This window comes from Oryzias latipes, chromosome 4 (assembly GCF_053564925.1).
Source record: "Oryzias latipes strain Hd-rR chromosome 4, Olatipes_Hd-rR_3.1".
In the NCBI taxonomy this organism is placed as follows: Eukaryota; Metazoa; Chordata; class Actinopteri; order Beloniformes; family Adrianichthyidae; genus Oryzias; species Oryzias latipes.
The window spans coordinates 21,656,507-21,677,349 of NC_136240.1; the positions used below are offsets into that span (position 1 = coordinate 21,656,507).

Genomic DNA, 20,843 nt, shown 5'->3' on the forward strand with positions numbered 1-20,843 from the left:
ATGAAAGAGAAAGGAAGCTTTTTATTTATTTCACTCTCTATAGGCTGGTCTAAAGAAATAGCAAATGCCCCTTAACACAAATCCTTCTTCCCCTTTTGACATGTTTGACACGTGTAATGAAGGCCAGCTGGAAATGGCGTTCTTGGTTATGCAACAGCGTGAGCCCCCTTCCAGTGGCCCTACAGGTTTCTGGGTGTAACATGCTGACCAAGCTTTGTGGAGCTTCCTCTTCTAGCCTGGCAGCTGAGAATCCACTTAGCAATTGACAACCAACACCTTAAAGCATCAGCTCTTTGCCACAGCAACAGCGTGTCCCAAAACATCCCAGCGTACATATATGCAACTGTCAGAGTGAACCGTCCTGACAAAGTGCTGTAACCCTTGTGCTGTCTTAGATGACCCCACCCTTAAATTGACGTGTTATTCCTACCATGACAAAGGTGGATAAAGGTGGAAAGATTTCATGTAATCCATGGATACCAGTGTAGATCACACATCATTGAAGAAAAAAGGTTCAGCGCACTGTCTAGTGGGTCTAGATGACCCAACCCCCAATGTTAAAGTGCCTAGGATAGCACAAGGGTTAATCAAGTTATGTTTTAGCTTGATTATGCTCAAACATTTACATTTAGATGAGAAATGTAGTTTGATTTAGTTTACTGTTACATGAACAAATGATCTAAGTTGGATGGGGTTGTTGCTCCACAGCTGCAGGCCCTCCCGCTCCCCCGGCAAAGCCCCGTAAGCTGCAGCGGACGCTTCCTCAAAGCATCCAGCCTGTCGAATGGGAGTCGACAGGGCGAGCGGAGCACCTGCGACCGAGCCCCACTGAAGGCCACGTTCAGTCAAGCTCCACCACAGACCTAAATCCTGAACTCCCTCCATCACTCTGCAGCTATGTGGAGAGGCTGAAGAGGGAAGGAGACAGGTCAAGAGGCGAGGACCAGGAGGAGAAAGTAGAGGGAGGGGGCGGAGGGCCGGACAGAAACTCCTACCATCACACCATAGAAGCCTCGGAGCACACAAGCGAGGAGGAAGAGGAGGAAGATGGAGAAAGGGATTTACCAAAGAGAGGAAAAGTAAGAGGCGGATTTCGGAGGCCGGTGGAAGAAACTGAGTCGATGTTCAGGCCGACGGATTTTGAATCGCGACTTCTTCCCCCTGAGAACAAACCGCTGGAGATGGTTGTTCTGAGGAAAGCCAAGGAGCTGGTGCTCAGCCACGATCACCAGAGTTTAGCCAGACACCTGCTGATGGCCGACTGCCAGGTACAAACACACACAACAGGGATTCCATGTGAAACAAGTCTCTGTGTGCAAACACTTCATAACATTCTGAACATTTTTTTCCTTTTTGAAAATAATAAACATTTTCAAAAGAGACATTCTACGCCAAAGACCAGGAACATATACTGTTACACCAAAAAAACTGAACTTCAGCTTTGAGGGTTGTTTTTTTATTATCAAAAATGCTAAAATTATTTTATAAAGGGCTTTTTGTGTGAAATGTTGAAAACTGATGCCAGTTTCTTATTGAAACACTTTGTGTCTCTGAATTACCTTTATTTATGAGCATCTATCTCTTCAAATGAGCGGAAACAAACCTGACAAAAAGTGTCCTTCTACCTCCAGGTAGCGAGAATCCTCGGAGTGACGCCAGAGATGAAAGGTCAGATGGGCGTGTCCTCAGGTCTGGAACTGGTGACGCTGCCGCACGGACGTCAGCTGAGGCTGGACCTCATGGAAAGGTAAACAGCTTTTATGCAGTGTCATCCAAGAGCTGAAGGCTGGGATTTGACAAACACCAACTCCACTTTGATCTTCCAGGCATCACACCATGGCTATCGGCGTCGCCGTGGATATTCTGGGATGCACTGGTAGCGTGGAGGAGCGAGCGTCCACCTTAAATCGCATCATTCTGGTTGCTCAGGAGCTGAAGGATGAGGTGGGAGATCTGTACGCCTTCACAGCTCTGATGAAAGCTCTGGACTTTCAGCAGGTGAGAAATGTGACACAGCAGACACAAAGACAAAAATGAAATCCTCACCTTGTGAATTTCTTGATTTAGCTTAAAACTAAAGTTGTGGATTGTTGATCTTCCAGATCAGCCGTTTGGAGGAAACCTGGACGACTCTGCGCAGGAATTTCACACAAGCAGCCATTAGCTATGAGAAAATCCTCAAACCTTTCTACAAGAGCTTGTATGAAGGCACAGGTAAGAGCAGAAACATCCCCCCTACTAGAAAGAGGCTTACATTTGTTTCCACAACTCCTTTTCGCTTCAGCCCCACAAAGTTGGTTTAAATCCTGCCTTTAGGGACAATCTTATTGTGTTTTGTTGACATGGTTGCATTTTATCTAAGCTCTGCATTGCAAAAATAACACAATGCATTCACTGACAAACAGAAAAAAAATGTAAACACCAGAATGGAGAAAAAAAATCACATACTGACTTTATTAAAAATTAAACGAAACCAAAATAAAGCAAGTTTTTTTTAAATCAGGTTTGATTATTTGTCTCATATTGGACTGAGTGTAGCTCGTCAACAAAAACAAGTTTAAAAGTAAAAGTTAATATTCCAACAGATCTATAAATGCACTGACAGTCACAGCAATGGTCCTTTTTTTAAAGGATTTTCAGCTCATTGTTTCTTCAGGCAATTAATGAACATAAAATTAAGGAAAAAATATGTTTTTTTAAACAGAATATATATATTCCTTTATTTTATAATTTAACATCAATGAAATAAGATTCAAATATTCTAAATTAAGAAGACACATTGGGTTTTGACTCTGACTGAACATTTTTTCACTTTAAATTTCTTGTGTTTTAATCCGCCTTAAATATAACCTTCTAATAGAAATGCTTTTTATGTTTCCTCTGCAGCCCCCAGTTCCAAAGCGCTCTGTCTGCCGATGCTTCTGCCTCTACTTACCTTGATGGAGCGTCCATTAATCCCACCTGAGGGGGCGGAGTTTTGGGAAACCAGTGATGAAGGCTGTGACATCATGCTGCGGCACCTGGAGGCCGCACGAATTGTAGCTCAGAATGCACAAAGCCACACGTCCAACGCACAGATGATTTTAAAAGGTAAAAAAAAAGAAAACAAAGAAACATTTGAAAAGTTTTCTTGTTCAGTTAAAAAAAATTTTTTTTTACAGGTTTTGAATTTGATGAAGGCTTACTTGAAGTGTTTAAAACGGACTTTCAGCTGCGGCTGCTGTGGGGAAGCCGTGGCGCCACCGTCAACCAGTCAGATCGATACAACAAGTTCAATCTCATCCTCACTGCGTTGTCACGGAAACTGGAGCCCCCAGCTACAACTCAACCTTTAATCTGACCCTCCCCTCAATTTCTCAGATAAATTCAACGTTCCATCACGGCACATCTGACATCCCATCCCAGTTCTTTAACGTCTGCAAAAATCACGACACCATCCATGAGCCGAAGTCTCCTCCTGTGGAAGTTTCTTCCTTTCTCCGTTCAGTTTCACGCTTGCTGCTGCTGACTTCCCTTTCTTTATATTAGATTTGTTCACAAAACTTTCCCCCTCTGTCCTTTAAATAAGAGCAGAGCTGTCGACAGGATCTGAAAAGGGACATCATCCTCACCTTAAAACCTATTTAACAAGTTGTGTATTTAAAATAACAGTAACTGATGTGAGTTTTATGAAATTAGTTACTGATACCGAAAAAATAACATTTCTTTTTAACTATGACATACATTTTGTTCTAATCATCCCATAATGAGAATCTAAATTAAACCAAACCATCTTTGCAAGTGTGCAGACCAAACAAATCACTTTAATCTGTAAATATATATATATATATATTTTTAAGCATGTTCATAGACTGTATGTACATTTCTTGTAGAAAATAAATTTGTTGATGAATATTATTGTCTATATTGTTAAACTTATGTGATCAGATGCAATAAATGAAGTTCTCCTAACTGTAGTGAACTGTTCTGTTACTAGCATCTCCTAAAAGAAACCAACCCACAAGTTTTATTGCTTCTTATTTTATTAGAAGATTATTTTGCGAAGGAAAAAAAAAAGTCCACATAGTGTCCAACATTTAAAGTAAAAAATGTGCAAGACAACATGGAGAGAAAAGAACTGCCATCTGATCTAGATTTGAAATCCTGCTACCAGTTTGTCGCTCTCGTTTGAGAAACTAAAAAAGAAACAAAAAATGATGGAGATTTGAATGGAACACACGTGAAGAAGAGTTGGCAGAGGAAATGCCTCGGCCGCAGTGGCTTTCAGTACACTGATGTCAGAAAGCAGCTTTCCCGCCAAACTTCATTTCTTACTTTGCATCTTTGTACATAACTGAACCGCTCAGGACATACACAGGCCAGTATGCTACATATCACTGGTTTATATAAAAGGTTTGAAGGATTTCTTGATCATTTTTTACAAGTGTTGCACCACAGATGACGAAACACATTCCAGCGAGGACAGTACACTGACCTTTCCAAGGAGACCAATTTAAAGGTCGTCAACTCTTTAATTTAACCTCCTGGAAATGACAAAAGCGTATTACTTTAATATATAGACTGAATCCTTTGAGCGCAGTCGCATGCTGTTCACATCAGTTCAGTTTGGATATTTTTGGAGGACATTTTTATGAAAACAGAGCAGCTGGAAATAAACTGTTTACAGGAAATATTACAATAACTATTCAACGTTTTGATTCTTTTCAAATTGCATAAAAAAGACTGCAATACGACTTAAACTATATGTCTAAAATATGACACTAGATGTCTAATTTTAATAAAATGGTTAGTGATGGATCTTATAAGCTATTACAAAACGTATAGACTTTTGTTTTTGCACCAATTTGGATCCCAGAGACTATTCGAAAAAATAATATACAGGCACTAATGGCCATTTATTATTTGCTTTTTCTTTATTTTAACAAAAGGCAATAGGGAAGCAGATTGATTTCAAAGCAAAAAGACCTGAAAGGTGGATTATTTTAATGTTCAACCATTCCTCCAGTATTGATTGCTAAACGGTCACAGATGGAAACAGTGACACGATGAGGAATTACAGATTCAAGTAAAATCTACAGCATTGTTCTGATCATTTCACAGCTTTTTTTTTTTCCAAAAAAATTAAAGCTCAGACACCTTCTGGCTTTCATGAAAGGACTCCTATGCTTTTCATTTAACCTAGAGCAATCTTACTGTGCACTTTATCAAACATTTTGCAGTCAAAAAACAATTAAGAGAAACATTACAGATTAGAGAGTCTATAAAAAGAAGGGAAAGTTACAAAACAGGTATAAAATCAATTTCTTTTGCTTAGTGGTCATAATAAAATGGAGCACTTCTCTACAATCAGTGCAGACTCATCCGTTCACTCTTTAATCATGTTCAAATGCTGTAGTAAATCGGGACAAAGTGCATCGGTTCAGTTCAAACAAACCTAAAGACAATCACCATAGAAACACATTCAGCAAGACATGACAGATGTTCATATTTACATTTCATTTGTGTCTGTCGTCACATTCACAAACAGAATTAAAAAAGGTTTGTGGAACCGCGTCTGAGGGGGTTGGTGACAGCCCTGATGGATGATGGGAGATGTAGTCAAAAGATGGGAGCAAACATTGTTTTTTCTTCAAAAAGTCTCCATGGTTACAGTGTGAAGGGTTTAAGGCAGAGTCCAGAGCTCACCACTGAGCAGGGCTTTGGAGAAGGCCGCCCTCTGCTGTTCAACGGGTGGTATTGTATCCCAAGAGAAAAACAAAGGAAATGGAGCGGAAGAGGACAAAAGGGGTCCTCTATTCACCTGAAAGTCCTGCTGTCTGCTTCATCCATTCTGACACTTGTTACTTAAAATAAATCATGCTTCAGGAAAGGAGGAAAATGACAGAATGGAGTTAAACATAAATCACGGCTTCACAAACACAACTGAATCCTAATGGGAGGATGTTACAAACATGCGGCTTGATGAAGGTTGGGGGCAGGCATGAGGAGCAGAGTGGCTCAGGCAGGCAGACATCACCAACAGAGCACAGATGAGGATAGGAGTGAGCTGAAGCGAGCAGCGCTGACAATGTTAGTGGTTTAAAAAGAACTACGCACAACTCCCTGACTGTAAATCTGCGTTTCTGCTGAAGCAGCTTTTAACAGAGTTGTGCAGCAAACACAGGCGAGGGTGACAACTTAAAGCTTGTTGCCTGTTCTATGTGTTTCAGTGAAGACAAAGGCATTAAGGCTGCAGCAGAGAGGCTTTACTGGCAGTCTCATGGGTTTTATTTGAAGTACAAAGATGTGGAATCAAAAGCTCAGGAGGAACAAATCCCCTTAGTAAAGATTAACTGAATATTTATTTATGCTCTCACCTCTGCACAAATTATGAGCCTCCGGGTCTGATTTAGCCTAAAGCTAACAGGTTTCAATAATGATATGACAGTTTAAAAGGCAAAGATTAGTAACAGTTAATAAAATCCAGCAGGCAACGGTCGGAATAAAACTGCTGGCTGCACTAATTCTTCTCTCAGGGGCAATTTAACTATTAATGGATGATTACAAGCAGCATCGGTCAAAACTAAAGACCTTTTCCCTCGTGATGTTGATCAGGTCAAACTACTCTGATTGCACAGATTAAGTTTATGAACTGTAGATGGTTAGATCTTATTTTTCTACAGAGCAGGGTTGATCAACATGCAGAATCATGTTACTATAAGAATCTGGAGCAGATGTCACCTCCCAGTGAGAATGCTGCAAACACTCCTTTTAGTGCAAATATTTATGGATGTACAAGACGTTGTTACCTGTTTGCGACTTTGGGATCATGTATTCTACCAACTTCTACCCTGATAGTGGATATGTGAGCATGCAGACATGCAGATGCCGCCCCCCCTTCTCCTCTTTCTTTAATGCACAATCAGCCCCACCACCAATAATCAGCAATCAGCATGAGCCCTCCACCAGCCAATCAAATCGCCTGGCCACTCTGCAGCCCTCAGGAACCTGCAGTCACATGGAAAAGAGAGACGGTTACCCAAATCATCACTTAGATCCAACCTGAAGCTCAGAGAAGAAACTCTTTATGAATTAAATGTTTCATATTTGGTAATAAAATCTGGATTTTTTTGTCTAGTTCTATTAAAACATGAACTTTGCAGGATATAAAGACAAGGTGGGATGTTAAATGCGGAAGTATGTCAATAAGGATTTTATTGGACACCGTCAGAATGACAACACAACACTGGCAGTAATTACATTACTCAATTGCTCCCCGCAGCTGTCATTGGGGCCCATTTTTGTAGCTGTTAGAGAAGCCAACAGTCTGATAACGTTAATGTCCAAAATTATGAAGAAAAACCCGCACTTTCTCTGGAATTATGGGGACACGTGAGTGTGCAGGAAAACAGCTGGAAGAAGTTTCTATAAACATCTTTTTAAAGTAAAAAAAAAAAAAAGAAACCTCTTAAAATAATTGAAATAACACAATTAGTTCCCTAAAAGTCTTCCAACTGGGAGGATAAACGTAAATTTAAGTAAAAAATTACAACAATAAAATGTGAAGACAGCGCTCTGAACCTTTTTCTGTTTGACATCGAGCTTCAGTTACAGATTAGAGTATTATGGGAAACCTAGTCACCAATTTTAAAACATTCAATCTGACTAAACTTCTGTAGCTTTGGATATGATGAAAACGTGCGTTAAATCTAGTCTATGAATAAAAATATATCTGGAAAAAAGATTTCTTTCAATATTTAAATGATCAAATGTTTTTTCCGGTTTATTTTTTCTGTTGGAAATACAGTCCGTCCATTCGTTAAGGGGACCTTAATTTGTTGCTTAGCATGTAATACTTGTGAATGACAAATAATATTAAATGCACTAAAAAAGTGACATAAAATTGATGTGACAGTGGATTCTGTAAAAAGCTATAGTGCTTTCTTCTGTATCTTTTTCAAAGATTTTAGAAAAGGTTTTACTGCAGTTAAAATCCAGACAGAGTCTGGAGGGATGGCACTGGAAACACAAACATGTGAAACATGAAAAGACAGATCAACTAAAAACACATTTCACAAAGTACAAATGTTGACAGTTCAACGTAAAATCAGGGAGTTTGAACATCTCCAGATACAAAAAAAGAAGCTTTAAAATAATCAGCAGGCAGTGACGTTTCTAATATATTACACTGATGGATCTTGAACACTTTGATCGTTCTGAAGTGCTGCAGCTTTAACCGGAGGCTGGAACAGGGTTCTGTCGTTTGTCTGTCTGAGAGACTCACCTCTGAGGCATCACTTCACAAGTATGAGAGGACTGCAGCGTTGGAGGAACAAACGGGCAAAGAGGAAGAGAGATGGGATGCAAACAAGAAGACAGAGCAGGCGACAGACTTCCATGCAGATGCTGTCCTCATCCTTTTTGAGTTGATGAGTGAGGACGATATGGAGGAAATGACAGACAGGAGAATGACGACGCTTCAGATGTAGGTGACGGCACCTTTGCTGTTTTTCTCCATGGTGATCTCCACATAGGAGGTGGGGACGTAGCCTTCCTCTCCGCTCTGCTTCCTCGCTCGGGTCCAGCCGTCGCCTTTGTCCTCCTCTATGATGTACAACACCTGGAAACGGTTAGAACTTGATATATTAGACAAATCTCTCCAAAATAAAGCAGCACTGAGGATAATGCAGGTTAATGACCTAAAATTCAATTCAATTTCTTTATTTCAAACAAATGAAAATAAACACAAGAGTTTAAATTAGACAGATGAAACAAGATAGTGTGCTTAAAAAGGAGTGGGTTGAAGAGAAATCTTGTGAGATCCCACCCCTTTTTTTTACAGCACCTGATGATCTGCGTATTTCTATTTACAGTTTTGTACAGGTTATACATTCACATACATTCTGCATAGCACCTATACAGAAGGGACATTTTTGTATTTATTGATCATTTCTTGCCTTGTAAAGTTCCATCAGTGACATCTTGTAGGTTTTTTTGAATGCATGTAAACTTTGCTTTGTTTTAAACCTTCATCCAGCCCGTTCCATAAATCCACACCACAAATTCATAAGCACATTTTCTCTTGTGTAGTACGAATGCACTGTTTTTTGAAGTTCAGCTGATTTCTTAAATTGTAACTCCCACCTCTGACCTTGAACTTTTGTTGTATGTTTACTGGAAATAAGCCATTTCTGGCTTTAAACACAATGAGTGCTGTTTTAAGTTTCAATAGTTTCCAGAATTTCAATAAACCCAACTTTAAAAAACAGTACATTTGTATTTGTCCCATAATCCACACCATGAACTATTCAAACAGCTTTTTTAGATATACAAACACAGTAGATTTGTTTTACAAGTATTAAGTAGTAAAATAACTTAAATCTATGCCGAAAAGCCCCAAACACATGTTTTTTTAATTAAAAAAGTTCCTTGGTGTGACTTATTATCTGGATGAATCAGAATAAAATGAAGTGAGTTTTTTTTAACGGGTAAGTATTATTTAGCATCTGAATAAAGTCTCTTAAATGTATTTTTATGAATCTATCACTTATTTATAATTGGTTATGTCATGGGCTCAAACTGTTTTACTAATAGAATGAGAATAGAGGGAGAACTGTTGGGGAACAGGTATCAAAATGTCAAAGTCATAACATCTTTCGTGTCTGGTGGCACATGAATAATAAAAGACGACATTTTGAATCAAAGGGAGTAAAGGCAGGCAGCTCATACTATTTGCAGGTACAGGAATCAATGATGGGATGCTTCAGTTTCATTAGAAAACAAAACTAGAGATTGTGTCCACATCTCTTCTGTCACCACCTAAAACTAGAAACATTTTCTTCACATCAGTTAAATTCCCCAAAAAACAACAAAGAAGCATTACCTCATCCTCTGCCATCATCAGCGTTCCTTCATTCTTACCTAAGAGTCAAACAAACAGTCTCATGTTACTGATGTGCATTTTATTCTTATGTTAGAAAAGTATTACATTTGCTTTTTATTAGAAAAAAAAAACCCACTAAGAAACTCACAATGTTCAGACAGATTTCTCTGTAGTGAATTCCGTGCTACTCTTTTGTTGAAATCCTATTCATGAAAATTTTAAAGTCCTTTTCTAAAAAGACTTTTGTTTGTTCACTAAAAACTCTTAATTGGCACAAACCCAGCAAACAAGCAGGACGACCTCAACATGCATGATCCCTTGAGTTCATACCATCAAAATAATACAGGGCCTTGCAGTGGCCGATGACAGGCAGAGGGTCGTCATCGTCAAATTCATCGTCAAATTCGTGAAGGTCGGGGTTTCGGTTGGCGGGCTGTGTGGGACCAGGCCGGCGGTGAGGCGTGTGATGCTCTTGACTTGTGTCATCTGTATAGCTTCCCTCAGGACTGAAAAAAAGAAAAGTGAGAGATCCGAGCATGCCCGTCAAAAATATGCTGACACAAACCAGCAACCTGTGTTATTCTCTATGGCAAAAATACTAAAAGCAATGGCTCCAACCTTCCGGGCCGCGGACCGGCACTGGCCCGTGGGACAGTTGGTACCACGGCGCAAAGGGGAAAAAATACATGGCTGACAATTTTCTGTTTTATTTAAAACCTTATTCTGAAAAAAGTTTTATTTTGGAAAACTGCTGGATTCTCTCCACCACATCTGAATTATTCTTGATGAGTTCAAATCAATCGGTCACGTTTCCAAAATCCTTGCGCAACTTTCTTAAAGCGCCAAATTAAAGCCCCCAAACTAAAAAAGTTGACAAAAAACAAACATATTTGGAAAGTTTCTTTATACAGAAAAGATTTTTGCGAAGAAACAGAAAAAGAGCCTTTGACCTTATAGAGAAAAGAAATCTGTTTTTAACGGACAAAAACCAGGAGTCTTTCCTCCAAATAAGGATTTAGTGGGACAGTTGTTCCCACCAAGCTCGCCCTGCATAATATGCAACTAGCTGTCTAATGTTACAAGGATAACCACTGCCTTAAAGAACAGCAAGATTTTAAAGGCAGGAATATTTTTAATATATATATGCATTTCAATTGCATATACACATACATAAAAAAATTGAGAGTACTGTGTTAAAGTAACAGATCTCTTCATTCTAATATTCTATTTAACTTTCAAGCTATAAGACTTTATAATTTGTATGGTTTTGTTTCACTTTTTAATGGTTGTACAGAGAACACAGCACAGAACCAAAAGATCTAATGACAAACATTGATAATAGGTTAAAACATTATTATATAATAAGAAAATAATAGAACTAGAAAGATCAAGAAAGAAATCACCATAAATTTGCTTTTTAAATCAAAAATCAAAAAACATTTTTTCTTATAGGAAGACACATTAAGCATACATTTGACCAAACGTGCTTCGTGAGATAAAAAGTTCATTTCATCTTTTAGCTGCAGTTGCCCTCTCAAAGATGTTTCTGTGTGTGAGGAAGAAGCTTGCCTTTCTCTGCCTTGGGGAGTGTGCTGGTGATTGTCTGTGCTGGGTCTTCTGTCTCCTCTGGAGCTCTGTTTTCCCTCCACCTCAGACAACCAGGTCTGGAACAAAGATAAAGAGATCTGACCAAGTCTTCTATTATTGAACTCTTTGTAGCAGAGCAGGTGATCAGTTTGACCAGCGTAGAACCCTTTTTTAACATGCCTCAAACCTTCACTTTGTACCTCATTCTTATGGATCTCTGAGCGCAGCTTCTCCATGTTACAAATGGTCTCTGATATTTTCGGCTGCAGGCTGGTGGGATCGCCCATCTGAGGATTCTTTTCATATACATCCTTCATCTTGTTCAAAGCATCTCTGTCAGAAACACAAAAAGCATGGAGCTGATGGAGGGAAATCTCTGCTTTTGATTGGAACGGTCATTAGCCGAGCTTGGGACGGGATTAAAAACGTTGGGAAAAATGGATGTGTTGCTTTACCTCTGATCCATCTGCTTCTGGAGCTCCCTGCTGAGCTCCTCAATCCTCTGCTGCAGCCTTTTTCGTCTCTGCTCCGGAGGTAAGTGGCTAAAATCCTCCAGAGACGGCGCCTAATAAAGAGAGATGGGATATATTCACACAGTAATGATGCCATGGACCTAGCAGCCCAGATGCATTATTTTGACCTGGCCTGTGAGTCCATTTGTCACAAAAAAAAGGAGGTTTAAGTCCTCTTCACTTAGGAGCCTTAAAAGCAGATGTATTCTCTTAATGTTAAGACTTTTGAAGCTTAACAGATCAATACAGCAACAAAATTCAAAGATAATTTATTTCTACACATAAACTAAGCCTGTTCCTCTAATACCGGAGAACTGTGCATTCATGAGGAAAGCCATCCACATGAAATCTACTTCTCTGTTAGAGATTAAGGGAAGTTCTAATTAGTGAAGTTACATGCAATGTTAGCTACACTGCTGGGTCTTCTCAGGACACACACTCTTGGTCTCACTTACCATTTTTACTGACCACTGAGTTAACGCGTAAACAGTTACAGTTAGAAAAAAAAGAGAGAGAACAACAATAAATGCTAGTTAGAAGTCAAGAATCTTCTTAGAAAGCACACATTGTTTGTTTCTGCGCTGTGTGTGGTGAGATGACCATAAATTAAAGTTACAGGTGATTTATATTGTAACCTGAAAAAAACAAAACATCTTTGGAGTTTTTTTTAAAAGTGTTCCCAGTGGTTTTACAATTATGGTTATTCTGTTGTAGTCAAAGTCGTTTTCTGGGACATAGTTTCTGCAGAACGGCAGAAGTTCATTCGAAATTCACCTCTGAGTTGTGGGTGGCACTGTTAGCAAGGAGAAACTCCGGCCGCCTTTTCCCGTCACCCATACCTAAGCTATCTGATTGCATAACATCCTGCTAACTTAACAGCCCCTCACACCCCAAAACCTAACAGTTTTGGATGCAGATGTCAGCTTGGACGAGGAAAACAAAGACGTACTATCTATTCTATTCTATCTATTTGTCTACAAGTGCTTTTAAAGAAGCCAAACTGATAAAAAACACTAGAACTTTTATCTAATATTATATTTGCAGATATTCAAATGAAGAAGCATCAGAGATGTTTGTTTCTGATAAGACTGATGTCGCACTGCCTCCAAGCTGGGAAAAACAGGGCCCCTTAGCATTTTTGGCTAAGAGTAAAACTAAATTATGGGCTGGGGTTGAGGTGATAAAAGCAAACATTAGAGGTCAGAGAGCCATGATAAATAAATCAGAAAACTGTTAATTTAAACAGAAGTGATTAGGAAAGCGCAGACTTGCCACAGTCAATGAGGTAACTTTTTCCCCCTCTAACAGTCAAACTAGTCAGACAATTGGTATTAAATCATTATTTTTGCTTTATGGTTTAACCATCTTGTGATAAAATGACATGAATGTCTTCCAGCTGTGATAGTGGACAGACTGTCCACAGAAACAACAGAACATTCCCTTGTCCAGACTGAGCGCTTCCTTTAGCTGTTTTAAGAAAAGTTTACAAGTAGATACAGTTTCAAACCACAAGGAGGCGCTCAAAAAACGAGTCAGATATCTTCAGATAGCAAATATTACCTAAATACTTTAGGTACTTTAAAATAAAATAAAAATAATCTTACTAAACAAAGTTTTACAGAGTTAACTAATATTTTACACACTAGATGAGTGCTTTAACTCTAGTTATTTATGTCTGTCAGATAGTAAACAGTTTAAATGCATTTAATAAAATCATTTGAACTCAAGGATATATGACTTACGACTTGTATTTTGTTATTAATTAGTCCTCCACTGGTCTAATTACAGCATCAACTAGCAAAAGAATACTCTACCAGTCCGTCTATCTGTTCAATTGTCTGTTGACTCAGAGAAACCTCACAGGCTGCACACAAAAAGCAGCAAAACACAGATGGAGGAGACAGCGCAGTGAAGAACGTCAGCCAATAAAAGCTTTAGTTTGGCCCAAAGTCAGTAGTTATTTAGCAGTTTGTGTTCAAGTGTCAAAAAGCAGCAACGTCTGTTTTCACAGATTTGTTACACTTGTTATAAGCGCACACACAAACACAAACAACAGCACTGCAGCCTCAAACAGACCAGCATCTCCACCTCCCCGTCTGATGCTGGTTACTTATTTTCAGAGGTCATCACCACCCGACACTCACAACACTGCAACCATGATGTCACAACCCCCCCACCCCCCCAGAACCACGCAGAGACACACCATCAGTCAGCAACGATCCACCGTCTGGAGATCGCAGCAAAAGTCTGTCCCACAGAAGAAAGAGAAAATGACACAACAAAAGAAATGGGGGGGGGGGGGGGGGGGGGGTAGACCGAAGAGGGACACCAGAAAAAAACAAAACAAGAGACAAACAGTCCTGCAGGGTGTCTGCCCTAAAACTATTAATCATATCAGATGGATAAATGCATTTAAGTGAAGAGTTTGCAGTAGTGGGGGGCCAGTAGACACTCTGCAGAACCTCTAGAAACACCCCCATCTGGCTCTACCTCCCCATCTCACCCCTCTCCTCAGAACCCTCAAATTCTGAGGGATTCTGGGTACTGAAGTCCTAATCTCAGACAGATAGTGGCTCACAAGGTCAGAGTTGAACCGTGGTGTGGGGAATAGGTTTGAGGAAGACTGCTGACAAAAAGGGGGGAACGTAAAGGAGGGGGGGAGGAGGAAAGGGACTGGTGGATGAGCGAGAAGAAAAGGGGAAGAAATCAGGATGAACATCTGTTAAATATTCACTGGAGCACAGGTGTTAGCTCACCTTTGCACTAATATTTTGCGTGATTGAATGAAATATTTTATACTAGTTGGTTTGAAGGCATAGGTATGCATGTGTGAACATTATCTGTATTGTGTACATGTTGACATGTGAACATTTTTTGGAGCCAACAGGTATGTTTATAACATTTGAGTGTGTGTGTGGACAGGCCCCGCCCTTATAGACTTGTATTATATCTGAACCTCACCGTAATGAGTGTAATCATCCAGAAACTTGTTGCTTTATGCCGCTTCATGGTTTTACCCCCCCCTTCCTATAATCACCCTCCAACCCCCCTCTCTAACATCCCTCTCTCTTCCCTCCTTTCCCTTTCCGTCTGGTCCAACACAAAAGATTCTCAAATATGATTAAAATGAATAAAGTTTGGCCTCGATTACAAAAGGGGTTTATTCAGACATACCTCTGGTTTGTCAGAAGATTAATAACCCCTGTTGTGAAAGTAAAATATGTCCAACACAAAAGGCCTTCAATTCTCATCTGTCTGCCCAGCTGCTGGACAGGACAAGTTAAAAAAAAAAAAAAAAAGGATGAACAGCGGTTTGAAGTCTTTTAATGAAAATTCTTATACGTGTGTGTGGGAGTCCGGCCTTCACCATTGAATGATTTTTTTATTCGAGTACTGAACAGATTTGCACCCTATAAACAACTGTTCGTCTGTTCTGCTTGATTATTTAGAACAAAAGTTGTAGGCTTTTTATTTGTACAAATTCTGGACATGCCTGTGGACAAAGCAGCACATCTCATCAGCTTTTCTGTGTTTACAGACACACCGCCATCCATCACGAAGGCTCCTGATACTGTGAGGCCACTGGTGGAGCAAACATGTGCCGACAGCAGCTAGTTAATGAATGACAAACTTAGTGGTTAAGGAAAAGGCCAAGGTCCAAGGAGTGTGTAAAAGAAAGGATTTGAAATGATTGCATCTGCTGAAAAAGTGAAAACCACCTTAAAGAGATCTGAAGCTGATGTCAGCAAACGGATGTTAATCTCTGCCACTACATGCATGATGGCTTTTATGTGTTCATAAACATGACATAAATGATCATTTGGTTGATTTTAGACTTCCTTGAGTGCTTACCTTTGGTTTCTTTCCAAACAACCACAGCTTGTTCTTGGCTTTGCCCAAGGTGGGTTTTGGCTCAGAACGTGGCCCTTGCACCACATCTCTTTCCCTTTCTCCTTTGGGCGTGTTACTTATAGTCCCGTCTGATCCTGTTCCGCTCAAATTCTGACTGAAGTCTTCGAAGGGGAAGTCGCCTGGGGGTTCAAAGCCAGACTTGAAGGACTCCACAACTAAGCTTGAGTCCTGGAAAGGGGAGCACAGCAGAATCAATAGACGAAAGAAAAGTGAGCCCTTCTCAAATACAGCAAATTACAACGTTTTTATTTTTATTTTTTTATACACAAGGCATAGTATACCTTTTTTTCATCTACAGCTTTGGCTGCAGTAACCATTCCATCTAGACATTTGGAGATGATAGGGATGACCTTCCGCTCTGCCTCTGCAAAGCTTCGATACGTCTCTCCCAGCTTCACAGTTCGACGTTCATCCATGTGCTGCAGGTTCTGCACACGGACAAGAAGAACCAATGATCACACGCTCCACAAATCCCTCTACAACAGGGGTGCCCAAATCCGAGCCTCGAGGGCCGGCCTCCTGCTAGTTTTCCAGAAACCCTGCCATATCTGTTGATTACCTGGATCGGGTGTTTTTTGCCAAAAAGGAGTTTTAATGGCAGGTTGGTTGGAAAACATGTTGGACACCGGCCCTCAAGGCCTGGATTTGGGAACCCCTGCTCTACAAGCTCCATCACCTAGTCAAAGCTCATCCCAATTCAGTAAAAAACTATAGTTTAATGGTGTAAAGCTAAACAAAAAAAGCAAAAACACAAGTTTAATATGCCATTAAAAAAACTAACAAAATTTGTGAAACATAATTGCTCAAATCCATACATATGTATATAATAATGCGTTAACAAAAAAGAGCTTTCAGGATAAAGGCAAATAACCAATTAAAGTGGAATTCAGTTCCAAACATACAAGTAAGATTGTGTCCACAAGGAGACTTCACCTATTTCCCAACTTTGGTTTGACTTCTACAATGTTATCACCTTAGATAATGCCTGGGCTGTAATGAAGCTTTCTACTGCAGTTAAGGAACTTTCTGGTAAGAGGAAAAATCAAAAGTCTCAAGGTAAGAGATCCAAAAATTGTTATAGATGGTTGAAAATAATAGGACAGTAAATGAAATTTTGCAGTTCCACACTCTTGTGAAAATGACGTTAATAGTTTAAACTAGAAGACGGAAAACGCCTGTAATGTTTCATGAAAGTGGTAGTTTAAAGAGTTAAGAGTTTCTCTGGTATGCCTGCTCACTTTTGTTTAAAACAAATGTGCTTGACGTCATCTGTTGGTTCCTGTACTACACGTCCTATTTTTGTCCTTCCATGAAGTCATTCCAGTTTGGCCTGACCTGGATTGAACCCGAATGGAATAGATTAAATTATCTGCTCGGATATAACTTGGTTCAGTCTGCTGACTTTTCCTGTATGACTTCCTGATATGACTTTTATTGTGAAGGAATGGTAAATAAATAAATGAATCAAGGTAAATGTAGACGGATGTCAGTTTGCATTGACTAAAGATTATTTTGATTTTTAAAGAGTGCAGCATTTTAGACAGATTAAGATTCAGAAACTGTTGTCTTTACCTTGAAGATGTGCGGTATTGCGTTGTTGAAATGTTTCCACTGTTCGCCGTTAAAGTTTTGAAGCTGAGCAGCATATTCGTTCTTGCTCTCATCGGCCATGTGAGTGCGCATGTAGAACTGGTTTTTAGCCTAAAGGATATCAAAATTCAGAGAACATTACAGCTTTGCGTAAATGGATGGTCAAGTTTGAAAAGTTGTGCCTGAAATCCTTCCAAAGAAAAACACACAAATGCAGAGGCAAGTTGAAAAAAGTAATCTGAAAATGACTCACATTTTTCTCACACAATTAATCCAAAAGTAACGCAAGACTTAACTTTAAAACTCAAGAGACAAATTATGGAAACATCTGTAATGATCTGTTGTTTAAACTATATGTGATGGAAATGAGAAAACTCTTTTTTTTAATGAATTATAAAAAACATCAATAAACAAGTGCAGCAATGACTCCACTTTCCAGTCTTCCTTCAACCGCAGAATGAGGAAAAAAATCCTGCTATTTCCACTGCTTATGAAAAAAAAGTACCAGTTTAGAAGAATGAATCAGACTTGTTCATGGTGTTGCAGGTGGGCACTTCATACCTTCTCCACCTCCGATTTGGTGGCGTTGATGTCGCTGTCTAAGCGCTCGTAGTTTAGCTGGGATTTCTCCGCTTCTTTACACTCCCTCTCAAACTTCTTTTTACTCTAAAAGAGGAAGGGGGCAAAGCTTAGCGAGAAATAAATCAAAGCAGCTCAGGCTGTGGAGCCCTTGCCGCTGACACACGCTTGTTCTGTTTCCCATTCGGTAAAAACAACGAAGAAAATATGTGAATAAGAGGGAGATGAATCAGACACAGATAGTTTACTTCCTGCTGGCTCCATCTGGGTTTCATTAGGAGTGAAGGGAAGACGGTGAGACATTACAGTCTAGCCACTAGCTAGTCACTGCTAAAGTCAGGCAGACCACACACCCTCAGAATCACATTTGCTGCTCCACTAATACAAGAAAATAAATTGTTGCTATTATTTAGAATTGTAGAAAGGCATATTAGCATTTAGAACTGGGGAACCTAATTATATGGCCTGCAATAGCAGGGTGCTCAGAAATAACGTTTATGTAACTAAATGACCTCAGATGTGAGCTAATGGAGTCTCCATCTCTTTCTGAAGGCTCCTGGGACAGAGCTTGACAAAGGCCAAATGTGGCTCGTTTTGGGAGGGGAGGGTTGTTATGTGCTGAGATCTATGGTCGGTGTGTGTTTACTGGTGTTGAATCATGCAAACGGTCCCTCCACATGGAGTCTTGCCAGGAAAAAAATGGATGAAGCCGTGTTCTCTGTTTATAGTGTTTTTCTAACAAATGCAACTCAAATCAACATATTTAAAAATATAAACTCATTGAAAGTCCCATATTTGTGCTTTTGGTCACAATGGAATCCAGGGAGGGACAAAAAAAGTGGACGAGTTTCCTTTGTTAGCATTTCTTTCATTTCTCATGCAAACATGTATAAGACAAACGCCATCTCTAAAAGAGATTATGTACACTAAACATTTATGTTTTTCTTTTGTCCTTCCTTTCCCCTCCTCTTTGCCACTTACATTGTCCATCTGCTTCCAGCACTGATCCAAATACTGCTGAGCCTTTCTGCCCTCCTGTAGATGCTGCTCATTTCCACACGGACACAAAGAGACATTTGGGCACAAACACAAGGAAATACATAAATATGTGTGTGCATACAAACGTTCACATTTAGCTCACAAAACACAAAGACTTCAGTGAAACTTCAGCTGTAGTTCAACAAAAAATGTAGAAACTGCAGCAGTGAAGAACACAGACGGCACCAGAAACCGCTTACTTCACACGGAAACCTTCATTCTGGTTCAGCATTGCATTTAGTGTGTTTCTTAGCTTTTCATACATTTAAAACAATAATAATCCCTATGTGAAATGTACACGTTTGCAAACTTTTAATTGGAATTTTACATTTGACACAACAGGCAGTGAAGTTTTGCAAGCAGAAGATCTGGTTTTTCCAGAACCAAGAAGCTAAATTGCAACTCAAGAGTTTATTCATAGGACAGAGCTATTATTAAACCTAAGTGTAGAGAAACACAACATCTTTATCTTATTATTAATCCCTTCAGTACAAACTACAATGCCATTACAAACTAGGATAGAACAGAATGTTAACATGAACTGGAAATTTGGAGACAAAACTGACTTTTTTCTTCAGAGTTTATTATAGACTCATTGCACCCTCAAAGAGTTTCAGTCCAACAAAAATCCGATTTGAGGATGTATCATGTGTTATTAAGAATGTCAAAGTGAATTTTGTTTAATTACAGCAGAAAAATACTGTGATTTACAATTATTCATACACAGGGAATTTATAAATGTGCTCAATGGATCAACCTCATCTTGTACTCACGTGTTTCCTCTCGGCTTTGAGGTCTTGGCTGTACCTCATCAGCTCATTGTAAACCTTGAGAGCCATCTCCTCAGCCACCAGCTCCCTCTGCCCAGCATAATCATTCAGCTCATTCAGGATGGAGTAAAACGACAAACAGGATGTGAACCTGGAAGACACAATAACCAGTATAAATAACACTTTGTCCATGTATCAAATCAAACTTTTCATTCACACAAGACAAAAAGTAATGTTCTACTGAAAGCAGAAGTGTTTATTGTTATTTTTGATCTACATTTGATATGAATGACCATAAAACTTCTTGTTTATATATTGAATTTTGGTGCTTTTTTGGCTAGAAGTGCATTTTAAATATTGAATGATAAATCGTTAACAGAAAAGAAAAAAATCAACAGTATCAGCAGTGCAGCACATGTTTTTGGAAATACTCAATGTTTCTTTGATATATTTTAAAGTATGAAATATGCTAAATATTCCAGACTTTAGACTCCGCATGGAGACAGTCTGTGATGAACAGCCCAATTATTTACAAGGCCTGTTTCCTGACTACAATCCACAGATACTTGAGCATATTTCAAAAGCAGAAACATAGAAAAAAATGTATAGAAGGTTGCTCACCTTGGCTCATCGTCTTTGGAGCGCTTTGGACAGTATTTCTTCACCAAGTTCCTGACAAACATACAAGAGAAACAAACCTGAACACCACAGACAAGCCAAAACCATAGACCGGGTAGTTAGATGGATAAATGAAAACACAGGGGGCCGGAAGTCACGCAGATCAAGAGACTCTAAGCATAATTTTAAAGTTGAATCAAAGATATAAACTTCAAAGCTTGTGGCTGTCATTTCCCCTCAGGCTTTGAAGAATGAGCAGAGGAATGGATGTGTCACTGTGCATCATAAGTAGAGTCCCTGTCTGATTTATGCACTGACACATGAACAAAGTGACACAACAGCACAAAGAGCACGACTTTCAGACAGCAGCCACAG

The 20,843-nt window shown here is 39.4% G+C and overlaps 2 protein-coding genes across 10 annotated transcripts in view; one reads left to right on the forward strand and one right to left on the reverse strand.

Annotated features, from left to right (window-relative positions):
* bcar3 (BCAR3 adaptor protein, NSP family member) overlaps positions 1-3,951 on the forward strand; it is a 62,114-nt gene extending 58,163 nt beyond the window's left edge. For all 3 annotated transcript variants that reach the window (XM_078946097.1, XM_011474199.4, XM_011474200.4), the window contains 6 exons: positions 709-1,268; positions 1,632-1,747; positions 1,827-1,998; positions 2,103-2,214; positions 2,887-3,090; positions 3,162-3,951. In XM_078946097.1, coding sequence (XP_078802223.1) covers positions 709-1,268; positions 1,632-1,747; positions 1,827-1,998; positions 2,103-2,214; positions 2,887-3,090; positions 3,162-3,340 — 1,343 coding nt within the window. In that variant the 3' untranslated portion in view covers positions 3,341-3,951. The remainder of the gene's footprint in view (positions 1-708; positions 1,269-1,631; positions 1,748-1,826; positions 1,999-2,102; positions 2,215-2,886; positions 3,091-3,161) is intronic.
* Positions 3,952-4,004: 53 nt separating this feature from the next.
* The window catches only part of fnbp1l (formin binding protein 1-like), a 44,690-nt gene continuing 27,851 nt past the window's right edge, over positions 4,005-20,843 (reverse strand). The window contains exons 3-17 of one of the 7 annotated variants that reach the window (XM_020702532.3): positions 20,472-20,522; positions 19,854-20,001; positions 19,024-19,086; positions 18,025-18,129; positions 17,446-17,574; positions 16,155-16,301; positions 15,814-16,041; positions 12,417-12,431; positions 11,905-12,014; positions 11,650-11,782; positions 11,432-11,526; positions 10,193-10,368; positions 9,863-9,900; positions 8,479-8,599; positions 4,005-6,987 (exon numbers count right to left, since the gene is read on the reverse strand). In XM_020702532.3, the coding sequence (XP_020558191.1) occupies positions 6,980-6,987; positions 8,479-8,599; positions 9,863-9,900; positions 10,193-10,368; positions 11,432-11,526; positions 11,650-11,782; positions 11,905-12,014; positions 12,417-12,431; positions 15,814-16,041; positions 16,155-16,301; positions 17,446-17,574; positions 18,025-18,129; positions 19,024-19,086; positions 19,854-20,001; positions 20,472-20,522 (1,567 nt within the window). In that variant the 3' untranslated portion in view covers positions 4,005-6,979. Of the gene's footprint in view, positions 6,988-7,169; positions 8,600-9,862; positions 9,901-10,192; positions 10,369-11,431; positions 11,527-11,649; positions 11,783-11,904; positions 12,015-12,416; positions 12,432-15,813; positions 16,042-16,154; positions 16,302-17,445; positions 17,575-18,024; positions 18,130-19,023; positions 19,087-19,853; positions 20,002-20,471; positions 20,523-20,843 lie in introns of those variants that run through there. The other 6 variants (XM_078946098.1, XM_020702531.3, XM_078946101.1 and 3 more) reach the window with 6 other exon arrangements.